The sequence below is a fragment of the Heliangelus exortis genome, chromosome 3 (assembly GCF_036169615.1).
Source record: "Heliangelus exortis chromosome 3, bHelExo1.hap1, whole genome shotgun sequence".
Classification (NCBI taxonomy): domain Eukaryota; kingdom Metazoa; phylum Chordata; class Aves; order Apodiformes; family Trochilidae; genus Heliangelus; species Heliangelus exortis.
In genome coordinates this window covers 6,173,750-6,194,832 of record NC_092424.1, presented here as the reverse complement: position 1 = coordinate 6,194,832, position 21,083 = coordinate 6,173,750, and the positions used below count along the sequence as shown (strand labels likewise).

Genomic DNA, 21,083 nt, shown 5'->3' with positions numbered 1-21,083 from the left:
TCGCATGCTTTGCTAAATGTGGTTTTGGCTATTTCAGTCTAGTAAACTGATAGGATAATTAAGTCCACAAAACTAAAGGCTGCAATGGGAAAGGCTCACAAAATTAAATTACTGTATCCCATTCAATTACAGGCATTACAGCATTTTCTTTGCCTTGCAGGAAGCAGTGCACGTGGCTATAGGAAAGTCAGGACTCTTGCCAGTAGCTCAGTTTAGTAGATAATACCTGGTCTTCTGTTCTACAATTAACCAGCACACACAAAAAAAACCCTACCAAATCACACCTGCTTGCTCGAGTTCTGCTTACAGTTGTAGGACAGCTGCTTTAAAAGGTACATCAGGTTAGCTGTATCAAATCTGAAGGATTAATTCATGGAGAGATAACATTTATTTTAAGAACTGCAGAAATGAGCTATTCAGATTAAAAAGCAGCAAAGTAGATCATGTGGGGAAAGATACTTTAGAATCAGACATGGTTTTGAGAGGAGACTGGGAATTATTGTCTGTAATCATGTTATAGCAAGAAGCCTGTGATTGAATTGTTCTACAAAATTCCAAAACACTTTTTAAAAAGAGAATGAAGAAAAGGTCTTATGGTCTGAACTGACACTTAAGTTTTCCTTTGAAGCTATTGTTCCAGTCATTCCAGTTTAAAGAGTGGAAAGTTTTGATAAAACTGGGCTGACAGAAGTACATTTAATGCCTTCACTTCTCAGTATTAGAAAACAACCTCAAAGTTTAAAGGTTTGGGCCAAATAACAGGGACAGAAAAGATGCTGAAAGGCTAGAATGAAAAATTAGTGATGCTGAAAGGAGGAGCAGTAAGTAGAATTGTTTCTACAAGAGCCATGGAAAATACAGTTCCACTACTTTATTCCTATTTCTCACTCAGAGCTTCTGCTTTTGGGAAGAAACAATCCAAAGGAGATATGTGTAATTAAAAGTATGCAGCAGTTTTTTATTGAAGCAGATATTTAATTAAGATACTGATTATATTTTTGAAGGCTGACTCATAGGCAGTTTATGAAATCTGTATATGAAAATCCCTATTTCAGCTCCCAAACCTAATGCACCATTGGCAATGACTCAGCTGGATTACAGCTCGAGTAGCCTTGCACTACACTGCAGTTTTGTTCAGACTGACATTTTACTGTCATTTTAGAGACAGTCATTTTACTGCTGATTTCTCAGGACTGCTATTTTAAGCACCATTTACTAGCAGCAGTCATGATGGCAAACAACAGTGTCTTCCCTTATTTCCACAGTCCAAGTCCTAATTGAGGGTTTTGCTTTTAGGGCTACAATTCAGCTTGCACACAACTTGCTGGGACTGTGCACTCCTGTCAGCAATCTGACTTCTCATGTTCCAGCAGAATTTTGCTTGCTGGGGAAACAGAAATGCTTAGTCAAGACAAAAGTAGGCAGTTTCTGCTTAAGCAAATTTAGCAGCTGTTCTTGGCCAAAAGGTAGCATTTGAGGGAGGACCCTACTATCCTCAAGAAATCTTACCTGCCTTTCCTGACCCAGCCACAAGGACTGGGAGAGGACCCAGCAGTGCAGGAGCCATTAGGAACTTCCCCCTCATTTTCACTGATAATCTCCAAATCTTACCTATTCCTTCTTGGGTACCAACAGTTTTGATTCATCAGTTGAAGTCCACTCAGATATCTGGGAAAATTCAACTAAACTCATGACCTGGCACTTTTTTTTTTAATCCTTTCTCACAGATGGCTTCACAAACACCACTTAATTGGATAGAAAGAGTACAACCACAACTATTTTGAGTCCTGTAACTTGTTGGTAAAGGAGTTGCTATGTTTGCTCTTTCCTCCCTGCAGCAAGCATCTCACATCTGCACATCTCCAAAGCAGAGGCTGCCTTCCCTGCTGAGCAGCAGGGCTGTATCCAAACTGCATTACAAGCTGCTCTGTCCTTTCAGAGTCACTCCAGCAGTGCTTTGGCTCTGCCAGCTGCTTGTCCTATCTGCTGCCATCCAGCTATCCTGCTCTCCGCTACCTTTCATTTTTCAGCAGAGTGCCAGGAAGTGGTTACATTCTATCCTAGTTCCTCAAAGGAAACTTCTTAAGCAGCCCTTGCTTCCCAGCCTACAACCTGTATCTCTCAGGGCAGCAAATCACTGCCAAAGTTTTATGAATAGTTCCCACTAGAAGTTTTTCACTAATTAATGGTGAGCTTTTTAAAAAAGAGAAGTCTCTAGACTTGACAAAATAAACACATTTCAAAACCTTTCATGGATCCTTTTTTGTTCAGCTCTCCACAATTTCAACAACCATTCTTCCCTTTTCCCTTTCAGGCCTATCCAACATTTTCTGTAGCAGGGGACTTGTGTTTCTCAGTTTCCTTCCCAGCCAATGCACCAAAGGCCAAAGTTGTGCTGACCTGAGTCTAGGAGCAGGGCAGGCTGCATAGCTGGCTACACTTTTTTTTATGCACACAGTGCCCTAAGAGTTTCCCTAAGTACTGCTGATTTTTTGAGTTTGCTACACAACACCTGCAGTGTGGGAGGGACAAAACTGGCTGTTCTACATCAAGTCAAACACACACCCCATGGTCATTACAGATTGTGGCCATCAGGAGCTGCCTAGAGGAGCAGAAAACCAAGGCAAGCACACAGTACAACACACTCAGCTTCTGATCATCACCCATTTAGGACTTCCTGAGACAGAGGTTACAACTGCACCATCTTCATTAATAAGCAGACTGTGAATTTGTCTGATTAATTTTTTAGGTCAATGTCATGACTTCTGGGCCTCTACAACATGACTGATGGCAGCATGTAGTACATTTTAATGAATCATTGTGAATATTCTTCAAGAAAAATCCTGTCCAGAACCAGAAGCTTCTCCCCCCTGTACATACTGCTTATATGGTGTACACCACTGTGACCATATTAATAACCTCCATGGCTCTCTGCAGGTTTCATCAAGAGCCCTTAACAGACTGGTAACAGCTCAGAAATATCTACAAGAGGTTAAACCACCTGGTAAGTCTACCCAGATGTTTAATCACACATACCCCCAGCTGGGGGTACAGGCAAGCCCTTCTCAAGTTTGACAGCTACTGCTTGCCATCAGGTTCTTCTAAGATGGAGGCAGTCCCAGTCCTTGGCCAAAAACCACATGTACAAATACTACAGGCTCCACCTTTACAAATCATTTCCTCCCAGTGCTGCTGACCACAGCCTTGCAACCATGACTGGCTGAGCCCAGGGGCAAAGAAAAGTACTTTTCTGTCAAAACAGGCAACTGGCCCAAGTCCTCATTCAATGGTGCGCTGCCCAGCTGTCAAAAACTGACCCACAACTTAATTACAAGACGTATTTAAATGAGTTATTAATAACTAACTGCTTTTCCTTCATGGACAGAGAACTTGATAGGCTGCAAAAATTACAGTAGGCTGTTCTTTAAGGTACTATGAAGGCCATGCACTTTCCTTGACATTGTTTAAACAATTTTGCTGACAGATAATTTCCAACTATGTCTGGCCACAAGTTAACAGTGTTACCCTCACTTAAACCACCATAAGGCATATTTTACATTTTTTTCCACTTGTTAAAAGTCTGAATTGGAACTGTGGGAGGCAGTGAGTTTGAGACAGTGAAAAATACACAATCTCTTGCCCATTCTGAGCTCTCCATTCCTCAGTAGCAATTCAGGAAGCAGAATGGTTTACAGTTTCTGTGTAACTTCCTTCCAAGCAAGTACCTGGGGCCATGCTGACTACCTTATCCTTTATGGAAGGCTTCCAAAGGACAGCCCCAAACCTATCTTGCATTCCTCTCCACAGATTAAAGGGAAGCATTTGCAGTGAGTAAGTCAACTGGATACTGTCCCCATTTTGTTGGGGATGTCTTGTAGTTGACCTCACAGCGGGGCTCCTGGAGCACAAGACTGTATCTTTGCTGTTGAAGAACAGTTACCAGGCTCACCACATCTTAGATAAAGCTTCAGAAATAAATCATAGTGGTTTGGACATCTTCATAGAAGCTACAGTGGGTGGGAAGGGCCACTGATTATAGTGCAGGCACAGACAATCCAGCCAAAGAACTGGAAATCCCTAAATGGGAGGGCAGGTCATGTATGGGAACAGCAGAGACAAAACCAATAGTTTAGTAGAGCCTTTTCAGTGTCCATGTGTTTATCTAACCTTCATTATCAGATTGGTTATTAATTCAGGAAGAGTTCACCTAATGCAGGTTTTATACCTCTCTATGGTTAGTAGCTCTGCTACAAGTTTCTAGATAAACCTCTTTTTTTCATCACCTTATGAAAATTAACACATTTTTCATATGGAAAAGATTAAAAAAAAATACATCTTCCTTTCTTGAACAGCAGTATCTGTTGCAAACATACATGCTTTAAGATGCCATGAATCTTGTATATATGAAGTTTTTTATACAGCACAACTAGTTGATAGTTCAGTTCCCAGGTGACTGGTGAGGAAGAAAACAGCTGTTTCCATAGCTGTAATAAAAACAAATACAATAAAGTGAAACACTGGCAATCTATATTTCTCCTAAAAATAGAATACATTATAACAAAAGAAATAAGAATAAACACTCAGACCCGAGATCTTGTGAACAGATATAAAACTAAAAAAGTGTGTACATCTCAATTCATGCCATACAAAGATAAAAAAATATTTCAAGTATACTAATGAGTAATCCAGTGTGTGATGAAGTTTAAGGCTAACATTTTCAATCTTCAGTGCTGAATCTATACAAATCCACTTGTGACCTCTTAGAAGCAGCTTTTTTTCCATCAGACATGAATCCTTGCAGCTGAAACTAACTTTTCAAGAGCATCAAAGGTTTAGAACTCATTTCCACAAGACAGCAGTGTTTCTGTTTTACAAGCTTTATCCATAAAACAGGAAAAGGGATAGATTCCAGTTGAACATCTTGATTCAGAAATGCTGCTTCATCATTTAATTTTTCCACTGTGATTCTTAGGTGAGGGCTCCAGCTCCTTGCTGGACTGGACTGCTACCAAAGCAGAGAATAAAATACCACAGACTTTTTTGCAGTATTTTACAGGAGAGAAAAGTTGCTGGCATATTTGCTGGCACTCACCACTCAGAACAACTTAACACAGAGACATGATCCTAATCACACATACAAAGTATGGGAATTATATTGGACAAGCTGCATTGTGAGTTACTTGCACAAACACAGGGGATGTCTCTCTAGAAGTTGAGAGCAGCAGCCAGCCAAGCCACAACATTAGTCCTCAAAGCTTATTCTAGAGCTCCTAACTAAAGAGAGAAGATTGCTTGCAAAGTTAAGAGTTTACAAACATCTATCAGGAACCTTGGTTCCTAGAAGAGGAGCATGAAGTATTTGAGCTGCAGACCCAACAAGATAAGGCAGTACAATATCCTCTTTAAAATATGGCTTGAAAACTTACTGTTCTAAAGAGTAGCAGCTTTTTTTTTGAGGAATAGTTAAAAAAAAGAGAAAAAAAGTTATTTAAAATTTTGATTTTCCACAAGCTTTTAAAAGAATTCAAACCTAAAATTTAGGTCAGTCTTTTCACCTTGAAACTAGATCTTCAGCTTCTTGAAGTCACTAAAATAAAGTTAATTTATGTCACTTCAGGACTAGCACCTGACATTGAAAATGTTAGTCTGTGTTCTAGCTCCTCTGTAACCATATCACTCAGTACCTACAGTGTAACATTACTGGAGGTACTTTTTTACTCTCTCACAGTCAGAAACTCAATATACAACATTAGACTTCCCACAGCTTTGCTACTAATTCTTAGTAATTAGCTACTTGAGAAGAGCAAATAATGCATCAGCCTGTACCCCATTCTAGTTTTGCCCCACATCTTGACATACTGTTCACCAGTGCTTTGGTATATACACCTATGTACATATTAGTATTGTCTGAGATGCTTTTAGCAAGGGTAGCAACTAGGAGAATTTTTAAGAAGCAACATTTTTGAGTGTGGCATTATAGTTGTAAGTACGTTATACATCATACAGTAGAACTGACTTGCAAGGAGTTTTTTAAAAATATTAGAACACAGGACAATGGTAGGAAAAAGACCAGTTTCTAAAATATTTTAAATGTAAACAGTGTAAATCAGTGTACCAGAATTCTTTAAGAATCACCAGTCTAAACCACCATAAGTGCTTTAAAAACCAACCACCTGGACTGCAGACAAATGTGCTTGTGAATTTTCCATTGGAGTGGCTTTAATCAATACAGAAACTTGTGCTAGTTTCACACAAGAGTGCAACTACTTTGGTGTGGGTCAGAAAGTAGGTCAATCAATGGGACTGTAAAGAAAACCACAGCCTGTGAAAAGGGAAGTTATACTCAATATTAAGGGTATACTGTGGGTGAGGTATTAGCCTCACACCTCACCCTGCCAAGCAGGAGGCATATCAAATCAACAGGTAAGTGCACTCAGTGTCTATATTGTCTTCAAACCTTTGAAAGTAATTCTAAGTATAAGCATTTTAATTGGGCTTTTTTTGGTCCCTAGTGGTTATGGGCTGAAAAGTCTCTCAATTGCATAATATCTTCTATAGCAAAAATATACTCTATAATGTAGAAATAAGCAAATAATTGTTTTGTTAACATCTGTTCCCATTTATCAAAGAGATTTAAAAGCTTAATTTGCCTGAATGTGGTGTTGAAACACTGAGCTAGTTGTAAAATGCAAATGCAAACTGCTACTTAGAACACTGAGGTGTTCCTGTGCGAAAAAGTGTCATAAAGCTTAGATTTTCTTAAAAAAAAAAAAAAAAAAAAGGAAGAAAAAAATAACCCCTTATCTTCTACTAGGTAGAACATATAAAATTGTGGGAGGGCTGCCAGAAAGGTCAAGAGACTTGCCTTCTAACTGTGGCTTTCCCAATAGCAGCAGCACACAACTGACATGATTCACAAGTGCTGCAAGTAAAACCAGTGCTCTGACTTTTTCATTCCTCTTCTGCTTTAGGAAGTCTACAAACAGCAGCAAAGAAACCAAATGCATTTGTAGACCCAAGAACACAACCTGCATTATTCCATCCACTTTCAGAAGGTTATCTTTGCAACCCTGAGGTCACAGAATGTATATATGTGTGTACAGTACATAAAGCTTACACAGTATACAAACTGTCAGTACAGGCTCTCATGAGGGAAATTTCCCATGCACCAGAGGCAGCAAGTCCCAGCATTTAACACATAGGTACTAACAACTTTCACCTAGAAGTCATTCTGGTAAGTTCTCCTCCCTCTCTTGGGCCATTCCTCCTCCACCCATTTCAGCAGCACTTTCACAACATCAATTCTCTTATAAAATTTACAGAGATCAATCAGCTGCTCCACAGTCCTGTCACTATTCCGTAACAAGAACTCCAAGGTGGGGCTCTGGGGCTTCTGTTCAAGGAAACACAATTCATCATAAGTCATCCCCCACTTGCTTGCTAAATTTCTCCAGTTTTTCACTGTTGGGTGGCAGGGATCCAGCTTTAGCCTCACTGTGTACAACAAGTCCTCATCATTGAGCATGTCACTGATGGTCGGTGCACGGAATAAGCACAAGGAGCAGGTGCTGTTTTCCTTGCAGGTTTTCTTGAGATCTGCAGTGAAAACCAGTACAAGAGGAGAAGTTAGGATCCATTGCTGTGGTTTTACAGAAAAGTAAAAGCACAAGGAGTATTATGTTTCTGTGAACAGTCTCTGAAAACATCAGAATAGCAATATCTAATGAGGCACTTCATTATGAAATAATGAAGTACGGATGAAATTAACTTTTTAAGATTTCTTTCTTCACTATGCTCAGTGGGTATAAGCTAAAGGACAGTAATTTTCAAAAGCAACATATTTACACTTAGAGAAAAGGCATGCAATTTAATGCCTTAAGGTATACAAGCTGTGTTATTTCCCTTTTTCAGTATCACTTCCTTGGATCTGCCATAACCCCTGCTAACATCACCAAAAGAATCATGTGTGCTTTATGTGCACCCTGTATGCATATGTTGTAAGATGAAGGAAAAGGTTTTTCACTTCTGAGCTGCTGCCTTTGTAACAACATGAAGTATTTGCACAAGGAGAATCTCTGCTGACAGCTGCAAAGACAACTAACACCTGGAGTATAACTCAATGAAAAGTAGGAAATGTTCCTTTGCTTTTTAAGGGCTCTTAAAATAAAAACTGTCCCTGTTCTACCAAACAAGCCTATTTTAAAAGTACATTATGCAAAGGAATAAAGTGCATAGTCCTCCATGTGTGAGAAAAATAAAAATAACCAGTTGCTGCAAGTAGGTGGTTGTATGTTCTCAAATCTGCATCAAGTATCAAAAATTGACATTTAGAGGTCTCCCACACACAAGAGTCAAAACCTCCCCACCACACTGAGGAATGTGGTCTCATCAGACAATATTAGCTACTAATAACCTGCAAAAGCATGTAGAAACCAGTTCTAGTCACACTTCTAGTTAAATAATAATACTAAGACCTTTAGCACTGCAGTGGTGTAGAGCACTGCTTGAGCATTTTGGCTGTAGATGTGACCTTAACTCTCCCTGCTCCTCTTAAAGGCAGAATTTGGTATCTCCAAAGAATAGTAATTAATGGATGCAGCTTAGAAGCACTTTCCAAAGCTTCTGCCCTCCAGCCTTATTAATAGAGCTTCAAATAGGGAAGTAAATGGTCATACATGGTATGAAACTATTCGTAACAGGCACACTGCAATAAGAAAACTGATATTCATCAGAAAATTGATTAAAAACAAAGCCAGAAAATAGTGGCACACAATTTAGAGGTGCTGGATCAGTGTTAGTGTAAGAGACCTCAACTGTCTCTCTGGCAAAGGACAAATCTGGTACTCAGTGCCACTTTTTCATATAGAAAATGGCATCTGTTAAGGTTTTGGATTTTTTCTGTTTTTTCATTTGCAGTAATTATTGTCAGATTGTGTCAAAATTCCAGAAAGACCATACAATGTGTTTGGTTTTTTTAAATGCTAATAAAAGCAACTCAGCAGAGTATAGCTTCTGTATGCATTTGTTTTTTGCTCTTAAAGGAAGAACAGGGTATTGTTATTTTTATAACATTGCTCATCAGCTTGCTTTTTTAGCAGGCCAAACACAACTTCTGAAGCTTTCAGCAAGTCAGGACGTGCAGCAACACTGCTTCAGAAACATAATTTCATACAAATACTTAGATTCCCTGTTAAGGGGAACATGTTCTGGTGACATCTTTGCTCATGGGTATTCCACAGGCCTTGCAGCTGTTCCCTACAGAAATATCAACATTAACTATTCTTGTGCACCCTAAACTCTTGTTGAAATAAGACAAAACTTGCTCCCTTCACTCAAACCAAGATTTAGTTATACAAACAAGCCAAAACGAAGATAATCCAAACAAAGTTCTGGCTGAGCTCAAAGGGCAGGAGATCACCTATCTGAATTTCATCTCCTTTGCTTTGCAAGGATGCCAGAATAAGTTTTAACCTCCAATAGAAACAGGGAAGAAGAGGTAAAAAAAAACATGCAGCACAGTTAAAGGTAAACAAAACTAAACCAACCTGCTTCTTGTGCCAATTATGTGCAGACCTATGAAAAGCATTATAAAGAACTCTGCTTTTCTAAGATGCCCTGTACCAAATACTGATGAGCTACCTGCCTAATTACATGATCCCAATGTTACATGATAGGACAAGCTTCCTTACAAACAGGAAATTCTCAGTTGCTCACTGTTAGATCAACAGGGCTGCACATCATCCACACACACACTACCCCCAGCTGATCTCACACATTTATGGGATAAGCCCCCCCAGCCTACTGCCAGCTTCTGCTCTCTCCAGATAACTCTCCACAGATAATTTCCAAAGGTGGCTTTACTGGATGATTTTGGAAAGCCCAACATACACATTTTTTATGGTCTGCATTATTGATCACCACCCCCTCTAGAACAAAGAGAAAGCTGTTAATGACACCAGTAATGAAATGAGCTCCACAGGATTGACTAACCAGGCAGTTCTTGGTTATGATACATAGCAGGTTTTAATAAAGTACTTAGAAAGAAAATCTGGGAATAAAATATGTAGAACAGTAAAGCTGAAATTTTACCTGAAAGTGATTCATCAGTATGGATTTCTGTGTCTTTGTCTTCTGGCTACAAAGCAGAAAACAAATATAAATCAAAACTATGTATTTGAACACCAAAATAACTACTTGGCTAATTTACAAGTGGCTTTACAAATCCTGAGCTATTTGTAAAATCAGACAGGGAATATATCTGGCTTTGAGGAATTACTGGCAATCTGCAGTCTTCTCAGGCAGCATTTTCATGCTTTGGCTCACAAAACTGCCCTATTGGTTGCACCCACTGAAGAATGTAATCTTTATTAACAATATGCTAGGGGTTTATATATTTTGAATAATTTGTTCCTACTCCTTCAACAGTTGGTCAATAATTCATATGGTTTCCTACACGCTTTGTAATGAAAAAAAAAAGAGAATTTTGCCCATAACATGAAGCAGTAAGGGATTGTTTCATTGACCTAGGAAAAGTGGAGGATCTTTTTTCACAAATTTCTTTACATACACAGGAAGCTTTTCTAGACAAAAAACGGACTTCAATGTTTTTCCTGGTTCACATCTGACCCTGCTCCTGTTTGAAGACAACATTCCCTCAGTGACTTCTTTGCCTATTTAAAGATAATGAAATTACTTAGCAGCTTGAGACTGCAGCACACATCATAACTTTTCAATTCTACTACTTAGAGAGAGACATTTATGACCTGGATAGACAGCATCTTGATCCTGGGTCTATGGGAAACTGCAGCTGCCTTTACTTAAACTATGCAGGTGTCAAGCCAGGTGAAATAGATTTCTTCTGTTGAGGATTTAAAGATAAAAGCAGAAGGGGATTTTCCCCTCAGATAACTGCAATAAAGTATTGTTGATATTTTTGTATGGCGTCATTCTTCCAAAACTATCACAGCAGGCTTCTTCACATTCTGCAGGCTGAGCATGCAAACACAAGTCAGCTGGGTAACAATACAGTGTAATAAGATACTCTATTCCTACCTGCTACACCTTCCTTACTGAGAAATCCACTGAAAATACAGGGAGTTTCAGTTGGTGTGATGAACATGCATACACTCGCAGTTCAAGGTAAACTATCTCCAAACTACTCAGAGACTTTGTTAGGAATTCAAAAATTTGTATGCTTTTTTCAGCATTTCTTAATTCCTTGAAAACTAGAAGATTACAGATGCAACACCAATTCACCCCACAAAATATCTGCTCTCTGACCAAGAGGTATTTTGAGCCACCTGCAACAGAAAAATCCTTGACATAATCTTCTAGCAGTTTACTTTTCCACCGGCAGCACATAAGCTTTCTCTCCACAGATCTTTAAACATGAACTTGGCCTTCATGGCACCATGTAAACATTCAAAGTTTAAGAAAAACTAAATCTGGAAATCCTGCCTGTAGTAATTGTCTCCATTCCCACAAACTCCTTGAAAAGGTGGAACATTATTACTGAGCCCCTAGGAGAAAATCCTCAGAGGTGTTATTCATCGGAAAAACTAGCTCAGCTTGGCCTCTTCAGAGGTCAAAATCAGAAGAAACAAACAAGAAAAAAATGAAAGGAAAAAAAAAAAGGTAAGTGGATTCTCTTCCCTTAGTTTGCAATAGCCAAGTTGCTGTCCTGAACTGCAGTAACATTTCCCAGAGTTTATGAATTCACGATGACTCAATTATATTGTGAAATCTAAGACCTAAATGCCTTTAAGAGATGTGACTATACTCATGTCTTCTGACAAAAAAGAATGAGTGGTTAGTACTGCAAGAAGTATCAAGAAAAACAGGGATACCTACACATCTGTTTTCAAAACTGATTATCCACTGTTATCCACTTTTATCAAATCAGATGCACTCAGGTTCATTCAAGATAATTTTCTTGTAATGTAATTGCAATAAGACAATGTAGTGTTATTGTACATGAGATGAAGGGATTAAGCCAGAGCATTTTTTGCCCACAACAAAATTCTCATCAACATCTATGAGTCTAATGAAAACCATAAGCCCATGCACAATCTGAAGATAAGCTGAATTTTTTCCAGTTCTGTAGACCCCTTACCACCCTAATACACTGAAATATCCTTACAGTGATTCTAAGATGGCAATAAATGCTCTCTTCATGATGATGGGAATGAGATGGTTACCTCCATCATCTGTGAAATGCATACCAAACACATGTTTGTTTCTGATGAAATTCTGCAGGGACTCTGGCATAAGGAACTCCTTTTTAACTCTTCATCTCACTGGAAAATGCTCATTCATTTCTCTTCTCCAAGTTTGCTGCTCAACCCAAAGAGAATCAATTTTAAATTCAGCAAATAACATTCACTTGAAAGATGGTAACCACTGAGCATGGAGGTCACCCTATGGCAAAGTAAGATTTCATAAACAGACAAGAGTGTTTCCACATGGAAAAGCAGTGTCCAAAAGTCAAAGCAGAACAGTCAAATGCCTCCCTAAGGGCAAAATACAAGGAGTGCAAAACCCTAGGATTCCTTACTTCTTCACTTAATTCTCCACCCTGGCTCTGCTTTCAGCAGGAAAGAGGGAGTACATGCACCACAGAAAATGGCTTTTCAGCTCTTCTTCAGAGCACCTACACGCTGATCACAACCTATTTAAGCTACAAAGTACACATTAATGTTTAAATAACCTTTCTTTTGCTCTTCTCCACAAAAGCTCACTTCATTGAACTCCTGAAAAGAGAGGATATTTGTGATCTAGTTTACTGAGTAATCCATGCTTTCCAGATACAGTCTGCAAACATATTTATCTGCTGACATACATTTAATCAACAGCAATAACTTAGTTCACATTCAGGTGGCATTTTTCTTACCTGTTGGATTAGGCCAGACTCTGATGTAAGGGTCTTGATGTTCACAGATGCAATTTCCAATGTAACTTGATCTGTTAGGTATTCCTCATCTAAGAGAAAAACTAAGAAACACTGGTCTTCTACCCAAATACCAATTTTAGGCTATCAAACATAAATTACTGATATCTAGCATACAAAATTTAACTCTATCTCATGATCAATCACCCAGAAATGATGTATTAAAAGACCAAAATATTAAATTAGCAGACACTGCAACAATCATGAAGAGCATGACTGTGTGAAGAAAAACAATCCTTGCAGAGATCAGATATTAGTAGAGCAGATTATTTTTTTAAAACAAACATCACACTTTGAAGCAAGAGTCATGTTCTTCTTTCAGAAAACAAAAGAGAATATTAGCTGGACCTATACATCAAAATAGGCTGAAGACAATATAATCCTTTTGGCTTTGCTTTTCTCATCAAGCAATGATAACTGTTGAAATATGTACTACACATACTTATCTTTTTTTTTTTTTTTTTTTTCCCTCCTTTAGGAATTAGGCTCACCCATCCTACCTATCTCTACCACACAGGAGTTTTCAGAAGCACTGAAATAAATGTGTTTCAAAGTGTGTTTATCACCTGCCCTAGGAGTCCACTGAAAAGCACATTTTCCAGTTCAGCATAACATCTATTTATTTTTTAAGCTTCACTTCAGTCCTAAAAATGGGATACAAAGGGATGCATAAACCCTTTGAGAATCTTCAGCAGACACATTTCACTCTGCCTGATTAGTATGGTCCTCATCAGCAAACTATTTGCAGAATTCCCCTAGACCAGGTGCTGACCAGCCTTTAACAGCGGCTTAGAAGAGCATCTACACTACACATATCTCCTTATCTGTCAAGGCACTTATTTGAATCAAATAATTCATCCACCCCAAAATAATTATTTTCCTCTTTTTCTGCTTTTTATTGGCAACTTAAAGCCAAATAGTATTTCACCCGCAGCAAGGTAAATGTTTAATAAGGATCATCTTTATTATTTATCACCAGGTCCAGAGACAATTAAAAAAAAAAACAACAAAACACATCAGGCTTAAAATACAGAGTATGGTGTGGAATTCCACTCCAATGGTGTGGAAATATTATGTGTGAAATGTGTTTTGTATTTGAGAGGAGGCAGAATTATAATCAAGACATGATGTAAACATTAAGCCTTGTCCTGCAAGATGAAAAGTACCCTCAACTCACCCCTAATTCATAATGGATACAGGGTGCTAAGAGCTTTAATAAGTTATGGCCCCAAACCAGCCCATTAATTAAATGACCTATAAAAACAACAAAAAGTCCCCATTCCAACCCCAGTTAATGCATTTTCATTGACCATTACATCTGAAGCAAACATAATTTTGTGTTACACAGAAATCTACCTGCACACCTGCAACACTTACTAGCTCAGAGGGTCATATCTCCAAGTCTGTATTTTTATAGAAATAGTTACAGAATTGGAATTATGTCCAGTCTTAAGCTGGAAAAAAAGAATCTGGGGTTTTTTCATAGTATGATTTACACCATTTTCATAGAATCTCTTTGGTTGGAAAAGACCATTGGGATCAAGTCCAACTGTTAACCCAGCACTGCCACATCCACAGCAAACCATGTCCCCTAAGCACCACATATAAACATCTTTTAAATACCTCCAGGGATAATGACCTGACCACTACCCTGGGCAGCCTGTTCCAGTGCCTGACAGCACCTTCAGTCAAGAAATTTTTCCTAATATGCAATCTAACCCTAAATTAATGAAAACCCACTCTTAAGGAAAAAAAAAAATTAGTAATAGAAATGTGCATAATATTAAGAGGTATTTGCATCATTTCAGCTACAAAGGGTAAAAGTCAAGCTGTACTAGTACTCACATCTTTTTACACTTAGCAAGAGGAAGCAGAAAAATTAAAAATAAACCAAGTTCATTTCCTTTCTACAGAAAGTACTGAAATTTCCTCTCAGCTTCCAATCAGCTTCTCTTTTTAAAGTAAATGTGTTTAAACCATAGTATCTCAGATTTCAAACAACTTTGACAATCTAAAATTTAGGAATTTATCTAATGAATTTTGAGGAAGACTTTCTGGATTGTATTTCTGATAACCCGAAGGCACTGGTAATATCTTCAAAGCATTCTCTTAACATTATCATGTCTCTACCATCTGTCCTCTGAACACTGTTTTTTGATGCCACCGCTGTATTTTCCTTCCAGACTGAGAACTAAGATAGTTTTAGACTGACTTTGAGATCAAAACTAGACTTTGGAAGGAAATTTCAAAAATTATATGTATATATATATACAACAAAGTGACCTTAAAAATACAGCAGACAACACTACATTTAAAATATAATAATCTAGGAAAAAGTATTTCAATCTGTTGGGTAACACCAATGGTTTTACTGTTTCTAACAACACAGATCTATGATACAATACTTACCTTTAGGTACCCCTGTGTCTTGGACAGGATATTTTTCAGTCTGCCACACAAAAAGGCAAAACAAACACAGATGTTCATTATTTTGAGTGCAATTGTTCTAGAGAAAGATTATATAAAACTGCATCATTAAACTGCTATTAGTTGATCTGTCTAGGATCAGATATAGTAACACACAGGAACTGAGTACTAACACTACTGATTAGTACATGCAAAAGTAAGAGAGATTGCTGCTTTGCTGGAGTACCTTTAAAGGTATTAATTTTTAGTGAAAAAGCAGAGATTGGGAAAGAAATTTTGCATTTAAGTAGCAAGATAATCTAGAAAAGGTAATGCATACCATGAGATACAGAGATGAGATCAAAAGCTCTTTTAGCAGATACTAAGCTTTTACTAAAACGGTACTGTGCTGGAAGAAAAAAAATATTTTTCTCTTCTGTTCTAAAAGCTGATTAAAATGCAATATTTAATAAACTACTGTTACTGAGTTCAAAGGGATTGCTGATCTCCAGGCACGTTATAACTTACTATACCTGAAATTTACCTTCTTCCTTATGACCCCTACCCTAATGTAAAAGTAGGTGTGGCTTTCATAGAAGCTTGTAACCAAGCAAACACATTAAAGACATCTTGATTTAAGGGAGTGGGGGGGAGGAGATAAACAAAACTGTAATTTGTCTCAGACACAGCAACTTTCCCTCACCTTTCAAAAAAAAAAAAACTGCACTTAGGAAAACACAGACTCTAATTTATTCAGTCCACAAAACCAATCACAATGTCTGCATCTTTCATTAAAACCTGATAACACAATTGCATGTACACACTCTGCAATAATAGATCCCCGTGAAGGATCAGCACGTAAAGTACTAGTGAAGTGTTCAGTTTCCTGCTGACTCCTTAATGCAAAGCTTCCAACTGAAAAAAAAACAAACCCAAAACCATAGCAAAGCAACAGCCATTTCTGGGTAAACAATCCCCCAGAGTAAACAATCCATAGCAACATCAGAAAGAAAAACTCTTAAACGACTTGAGAGAATTTCATACTACTTTTACCTGATACACTCCTTGTCTCAGCATAAACCTGTCATGTTTAATTTCCTAAGACAAAAACCTGGCATAATGGGTGTTTCTCTGCTTGCCACAACCACCAGAGTGCGCTGTTTGCTCTGTCCCTAGGCTCACCCATACCTGCTGTTCGGCCTTAGTTTTCCATGACTGACTTAAACACCAGAGGTACAGAAGGAAGAACAACTTAACATAATTGAAATTGTAAGCCTCAGGGAGGTTATTTATCCCGTCAACTCATAAAGACAAAAAATTATCAGAAGCTATATTTCTTGGGGGTTTTTTGTCTGTCTCTTTGTTTGTTTTTTAATGAAAAAATTAGTACTGTCATAGCCTCTAGAGGCTCTCTCATTGACAGCCCAGCTGATAGCAGCCAATTCAGCTTAAGTACCTACTGGTATTTTTATTCACACTTTAATTGCACTGCGTTAGTAAATTAAAACTTGCTTATGCAATTGTAAAGGTAAGTAAACCCCTAGATATACACAGCTGGAATAAACATTCTTAAGTGTTTTCCCTCATTTCTGCACTATGTAACTGCAAAGAACCATCATGATTTTAAGTGTGTCAGAAACACGTACCACTGTTAAAGAGAGAGTGCTTGGATCTGTATCCTCCACTGGCTCTTTTGCTGCATGATCTGCTGGAAATAAGAAAGCTTTATCAACTACATCATCTTCAAAATATTTCTGTCTGGCAATTCAAATTTCACTTCTTTGTCTGACCAAGATAAAGCACAACTATGCGGCCATTACATGTACTATGCTATATTACATTTCAACAAGAAAAAAAGGACAAACTAGAAATAGTCAGAGATATTAGCACACAGGTAAGAAACTACATGCAAAAAGGAAATCCAACTCTTAGCTAACAAAGAGATTTAAATGAAAGTTTTCAATTTAATTTACTAAAAATCACAAAACCAATACAGATTAAAATCTGCTAAAAGGTAATTTTTATTTTCCAAGTGAAAGCACTCTATTTTTTTCTCAAAGCAATCACTAAAAGAGTAAACATACCCACTACAACAAAAATTAATACTATTAATACAGCAGATTATGGCACAAAACCTAATGATAAAAAATTCTTGAGGCAAACAAGAATTATGGCCAATGGCATTCTGGCTTGTATCAGAAATGGCATGGCCAGCAGGATCAGGGAAGTGATGGTGCCCCTGTACTCGGCACTGGTGAGGCTGCACCTCAAGTACTGTGTTCGGTTTTGGGCTCCTCACTGCAAGGAGGACATTGAGGGGCTGGAGTGTGCCCCAAGAAGGACAACAAAGCCACTGAAGGGTCTGAAGAACAAATCTTATGATGAGTGGATGAGGGAACTGGGATTATTTTGTCTGAAGGAGACTGAGAAGAGACCTTATCTCTCTCTAGAACTACCTGAAAGGAGAATGTAGTGAGGTGGGTGTTGGTCTCCTCTCCCACGTAACAAGCAGCAACAGGACAAGAGGAAATGGCTTCAAGTTGCACTGGGGGAAGTTTAGATTGGATACTAGAAGAAACCTCTTCACTGAAAGGGTTATTAGACACTGCAATAAGCTTCCTAGGGAGGTGACTGAATCACCATCCCTTGGAGATGTTTAAAAGACATACAAATGTGCTGCTTAGGAACATAGTTTAGCACTGGATTCATCAGAGTTAGGTTAATGGTTGGTCACAATTATCTTCAAGTTCTTTTCCAACCAGAATGATTCTATTATTCTATCTGTACATAATATAAACTTAAATTACATTAACATCAAAAGGATATGAAAATAAATATTCAAAGTACCTACAGATGAATCATTTAATGTCAACCCCTCTGCATCAAGGGCTAAACTGATACAATACTGGGCTACTGACCAAAAGTGCAGAGGATCTGAAACAAATCTCATATAGAAGTCAGGATTCACAAAACTACTCATGTAATTTAACATCATCCTGCCATTCCCTCAAGGAATCTCTTCTGCTGATCAGTATCAAAAACTTTCAAAAACTGAAAAGCATATTAAATTATGCAGTAGGATTTTCACTTCATTCTTCTCATTCTCTTTATAAAAGCCCTTACCACTTAGTACAAGTACACATTAAATCTTTTCAGCCACAACCAGTAAGAGGTGATTGGAATCAGTATTTGGTGACTCTCTTCTCAGGCATCACTGTTTTTCCACTATTAGCAAAGACACCATTTGTTGGTGGTGGATTTTTAGATGCATTAAAAAACAAAAAAGCAAAAAACATGAAAAGACCAACCACCAAGAACCCCCATTGTAACATTAAGAGGAGCCTTCAGGTAGATGAATGCAGACCCCATAAAAGGTCTATCCCCTGGTTCTTCTGCTACATCTCCAAGATATGGCCAATATACATTGTAACAGTAGGAATTTATTTTCCACAATGCAGGGGGAAGCCCTAAAAAAATAGAAGAAGCTCCCAGAAGCTCCAGGCATTAAAAAAAATGACTTGACAGACCTCAGCATGACTCTGAAAGAGCTAATGGGGTACAGCTTGGTACCTTCAATTGACTTCTGCTTTTTAAGTCTCACACAGAAACAAAGTCACTGTAATTCTGCATCTTTCCTACTTAGTATCCATCTCAAAAATATTTTAAAACTGTATTTCTTTCCCTGTAGTTCAATTTCTCCCCTTTTGTTTTCTAGTTTGTCAGCAATTTCCATGGTTTTTAGGCTGTAGAGCACTACCAAGTTCCAGTATTTTCTCTGGGTGGCATGAATGCATATGAATATTTGTACCCAAGAATAAAGGCTCCACATCCCAGCTGTGGATGATTCACCATGGTCTTACTGACCACTGATAGCAGGCAGGTAATTTGAAATCCACACACTTCATGTTAAATTGTGAGTAAGGCAATTAAAATGCCACGTCCCACCTCTCTTTCCCACAGCATTCTGCAGCTCTGGACATACAACTGGACCCAGGGGCACAGAACAGCAAGGATGAAAGTTCTCTGTTTATCTCCAATGTAAAACATCCACATTTTTTGAATTTTGAAAGACCAACAGAAAATATAGGTACCATCTGACTGACTACACATTGCACCATCTGATTTCACAGTCACTTTGACAGCCAGGCTGATAACAGCATCCTCTGGGATCCCTCAAAAAAAAGTCACTATCACCCTACTCCCCACTGACAGCACAGAGCCACTGGCCTATATTTACCTCCTTATGCTTCTGCCAGGAACCACACATGAGTTGACTCAGTTGGACAGAAATCAGCACGTGCAAATTGACTCAGACAGACATGAGAGGAGTTCAACAGTTGCTCCCAAAGTTCCTTTCTGCTGCCCAGCACCTGCACACTGACTGCTTAAAGGCTGCCTTGGCTTTTCTGCCTCAGCCTGTCCAGTATAACCAGTCTGCAACAGGAGAAGCAGACCTGTACCCATCACCACTGCTTCTCTCTGTTCAGTACTGCTACTCTAACAGAGCTGCAATGCTCTGCACTTAACAGTGTGAAAAGTTTCTCATTATATTTACACACAAATGTATATATGTGTACACACATATGAATTCAAACTTTTAATCCTACATCTGCTCTTCATCCTCGCATTGTAATAAAGTCTGAAGGTGAACTTTGGAGACCTCAGCATTTTGATTTTCAAGAAAGAGGGGGTTCACAGAGCACCATGTAGCCAAAACTGGCTTTTCCCCCTCTTTTTTCCCTACAGCACAACTTTGACACCTGTAAGCTCTACTGCAGTTATGTAGTTCTACCAAGTCCTATTTCATGCCAAGGTAAGACACATGCATTAACAGTACAACTCAGTTCAACTCAGACAAAGTGACCACTCTGGTACTAATGTTCACAGAGACAAACCCTTGGATTAAGCTCAAATCAGCAACAATGCTTTGACCAGAGGCACATGAATTCCAGATTTGAGTAAGAGGAGGAAACACAGCAAAGCACTTTAGAATGTTCCGTTCTCTAAAAAATCCAAAGTCTAGCAGCCACTGAGCATCTACTGTTTACTGTTAACTATTCAAAACTTTGTAATTTTGAAGTCTCTAAGCAGATAGGTAGGGAAAAACTGTGACTGCTGGCACACCTGTGATGAAGAGTGGGCTTCCTAAACACACGGAGCCTGGGATTTGAAGAAAATCCTTTTAGCGTGCTGTTAGAAAGCACAGGGTAGCTTACACGCTAAACACTGGAGTAGGCTTGACAAGACAAGTTGCACTAAATCACTAAAGCAGAGCACATGATAAATTATTACCATCCTTAATTAGCCTGTGCGGAGGGGGAAGGGAGCAACTCACAAACCCTTTTAACCTCAGCCTGGGGGGCTACGCTTCTCCCCTGTCCCACACGAGCCTCGAGTCACTCCCACCCAGAGCGGGAAGCGGAGCAGCAGGACCCCCCAGGGCCGGACCCAGCGCAGCGCCTGCCCCGAACCCGCGGGGAGAAGCGGGCGCAGCCGCCCCCGCGGGGCTCTCACCCACCCACCCACTCACCCACCCATCCACCCCACCCTCCCTCCCGGCTCCCCGCGGCGGCCGCGGCTCCTCACCTGCGGGCAGCGGGTCCTGCGGAGCGGCCATGGGGTCCCGGGGCCAGGAACGATCGGCGCCCGCCGACGTGCCCGGAACCGCCGCCCCGCCGCGCCGCCCCCTTCCTGCCGCCGCCCCGCCCGTAGCCCCGCCGCAGGTAGGGCC

At 39.2% G+C, this 21,083-nt stretch overlaps 1 protein-coding gene across 4 annotated transcripts; it reads right to left on the bottom strand.

Moving 5' to 3' along the window:
* Positions 1-6,983: 6,983 nt before the first annotated feature.
* On the bottom strand, positions 6,984-21,039 carry EDARADD (EDAR associated via death domain). 4 transcript variants are annotated; one of them, XM_071739050.1, is made up of 6 exons: positions 20,939-21,039; positions 16,999-17,060; positions 15,356-15,395; positions 12,890-12,990; positions 10,090-10,135; positions 6,984-7,596 (listed from the first exon to the last, which is right to left on the bottom strand). In XM_071739050.1, exons 1-6 carry the CDS (start codon positions 20,967-20,969, stop codon positions 7,220-7,222), a joined length of 657 nt encoding a protein of 218 aa, XP_071595151.1. In that variant the 5' UTR covers positions 20,970-21,039; the 3' UTR covers positions 6,984-7,219. The 4 variants fall into 4 exon arrangements, with proteins under 4 accessions (XP_071595151.1, XP_071595149.1, XP_071595148.1 ...); XM_071739048.1 differs by having other exon boundaries at positions 12,890-12,978; positions 20,939-21,036; XM_071739047.1 differs by having other exon boundaries at positions 16,999-17,057; positions 20,939-21,036.
* Between the last annotated feature and the right edge of the window lie 44 nt (positions 21,040-21,083).

Bases quoted from the DNA above. Each gene is read 5' to 3' on its own strand.
- EDARADD (XM_071739050.1), bottom strand. From the start codon at position 20,969: ATGGCCGCTCCGCAGGACCCGCTGCCCGCAG. The intron at 15,396-16,998 runs GTACGTGTTTCT...TTTGTGTGGCAG, and splicing joins GCACTCTCTCTTTAACAGTG to ACTGAAAAATATCCTGTCCA. The intron at 12,991-15,355 runs GTAAGTATTGTA...AGTGTTTCTTAG, and splicing joins AGACACAGGGGTACCTAAAG to TTTTTCTCTTAGATGAGGAA.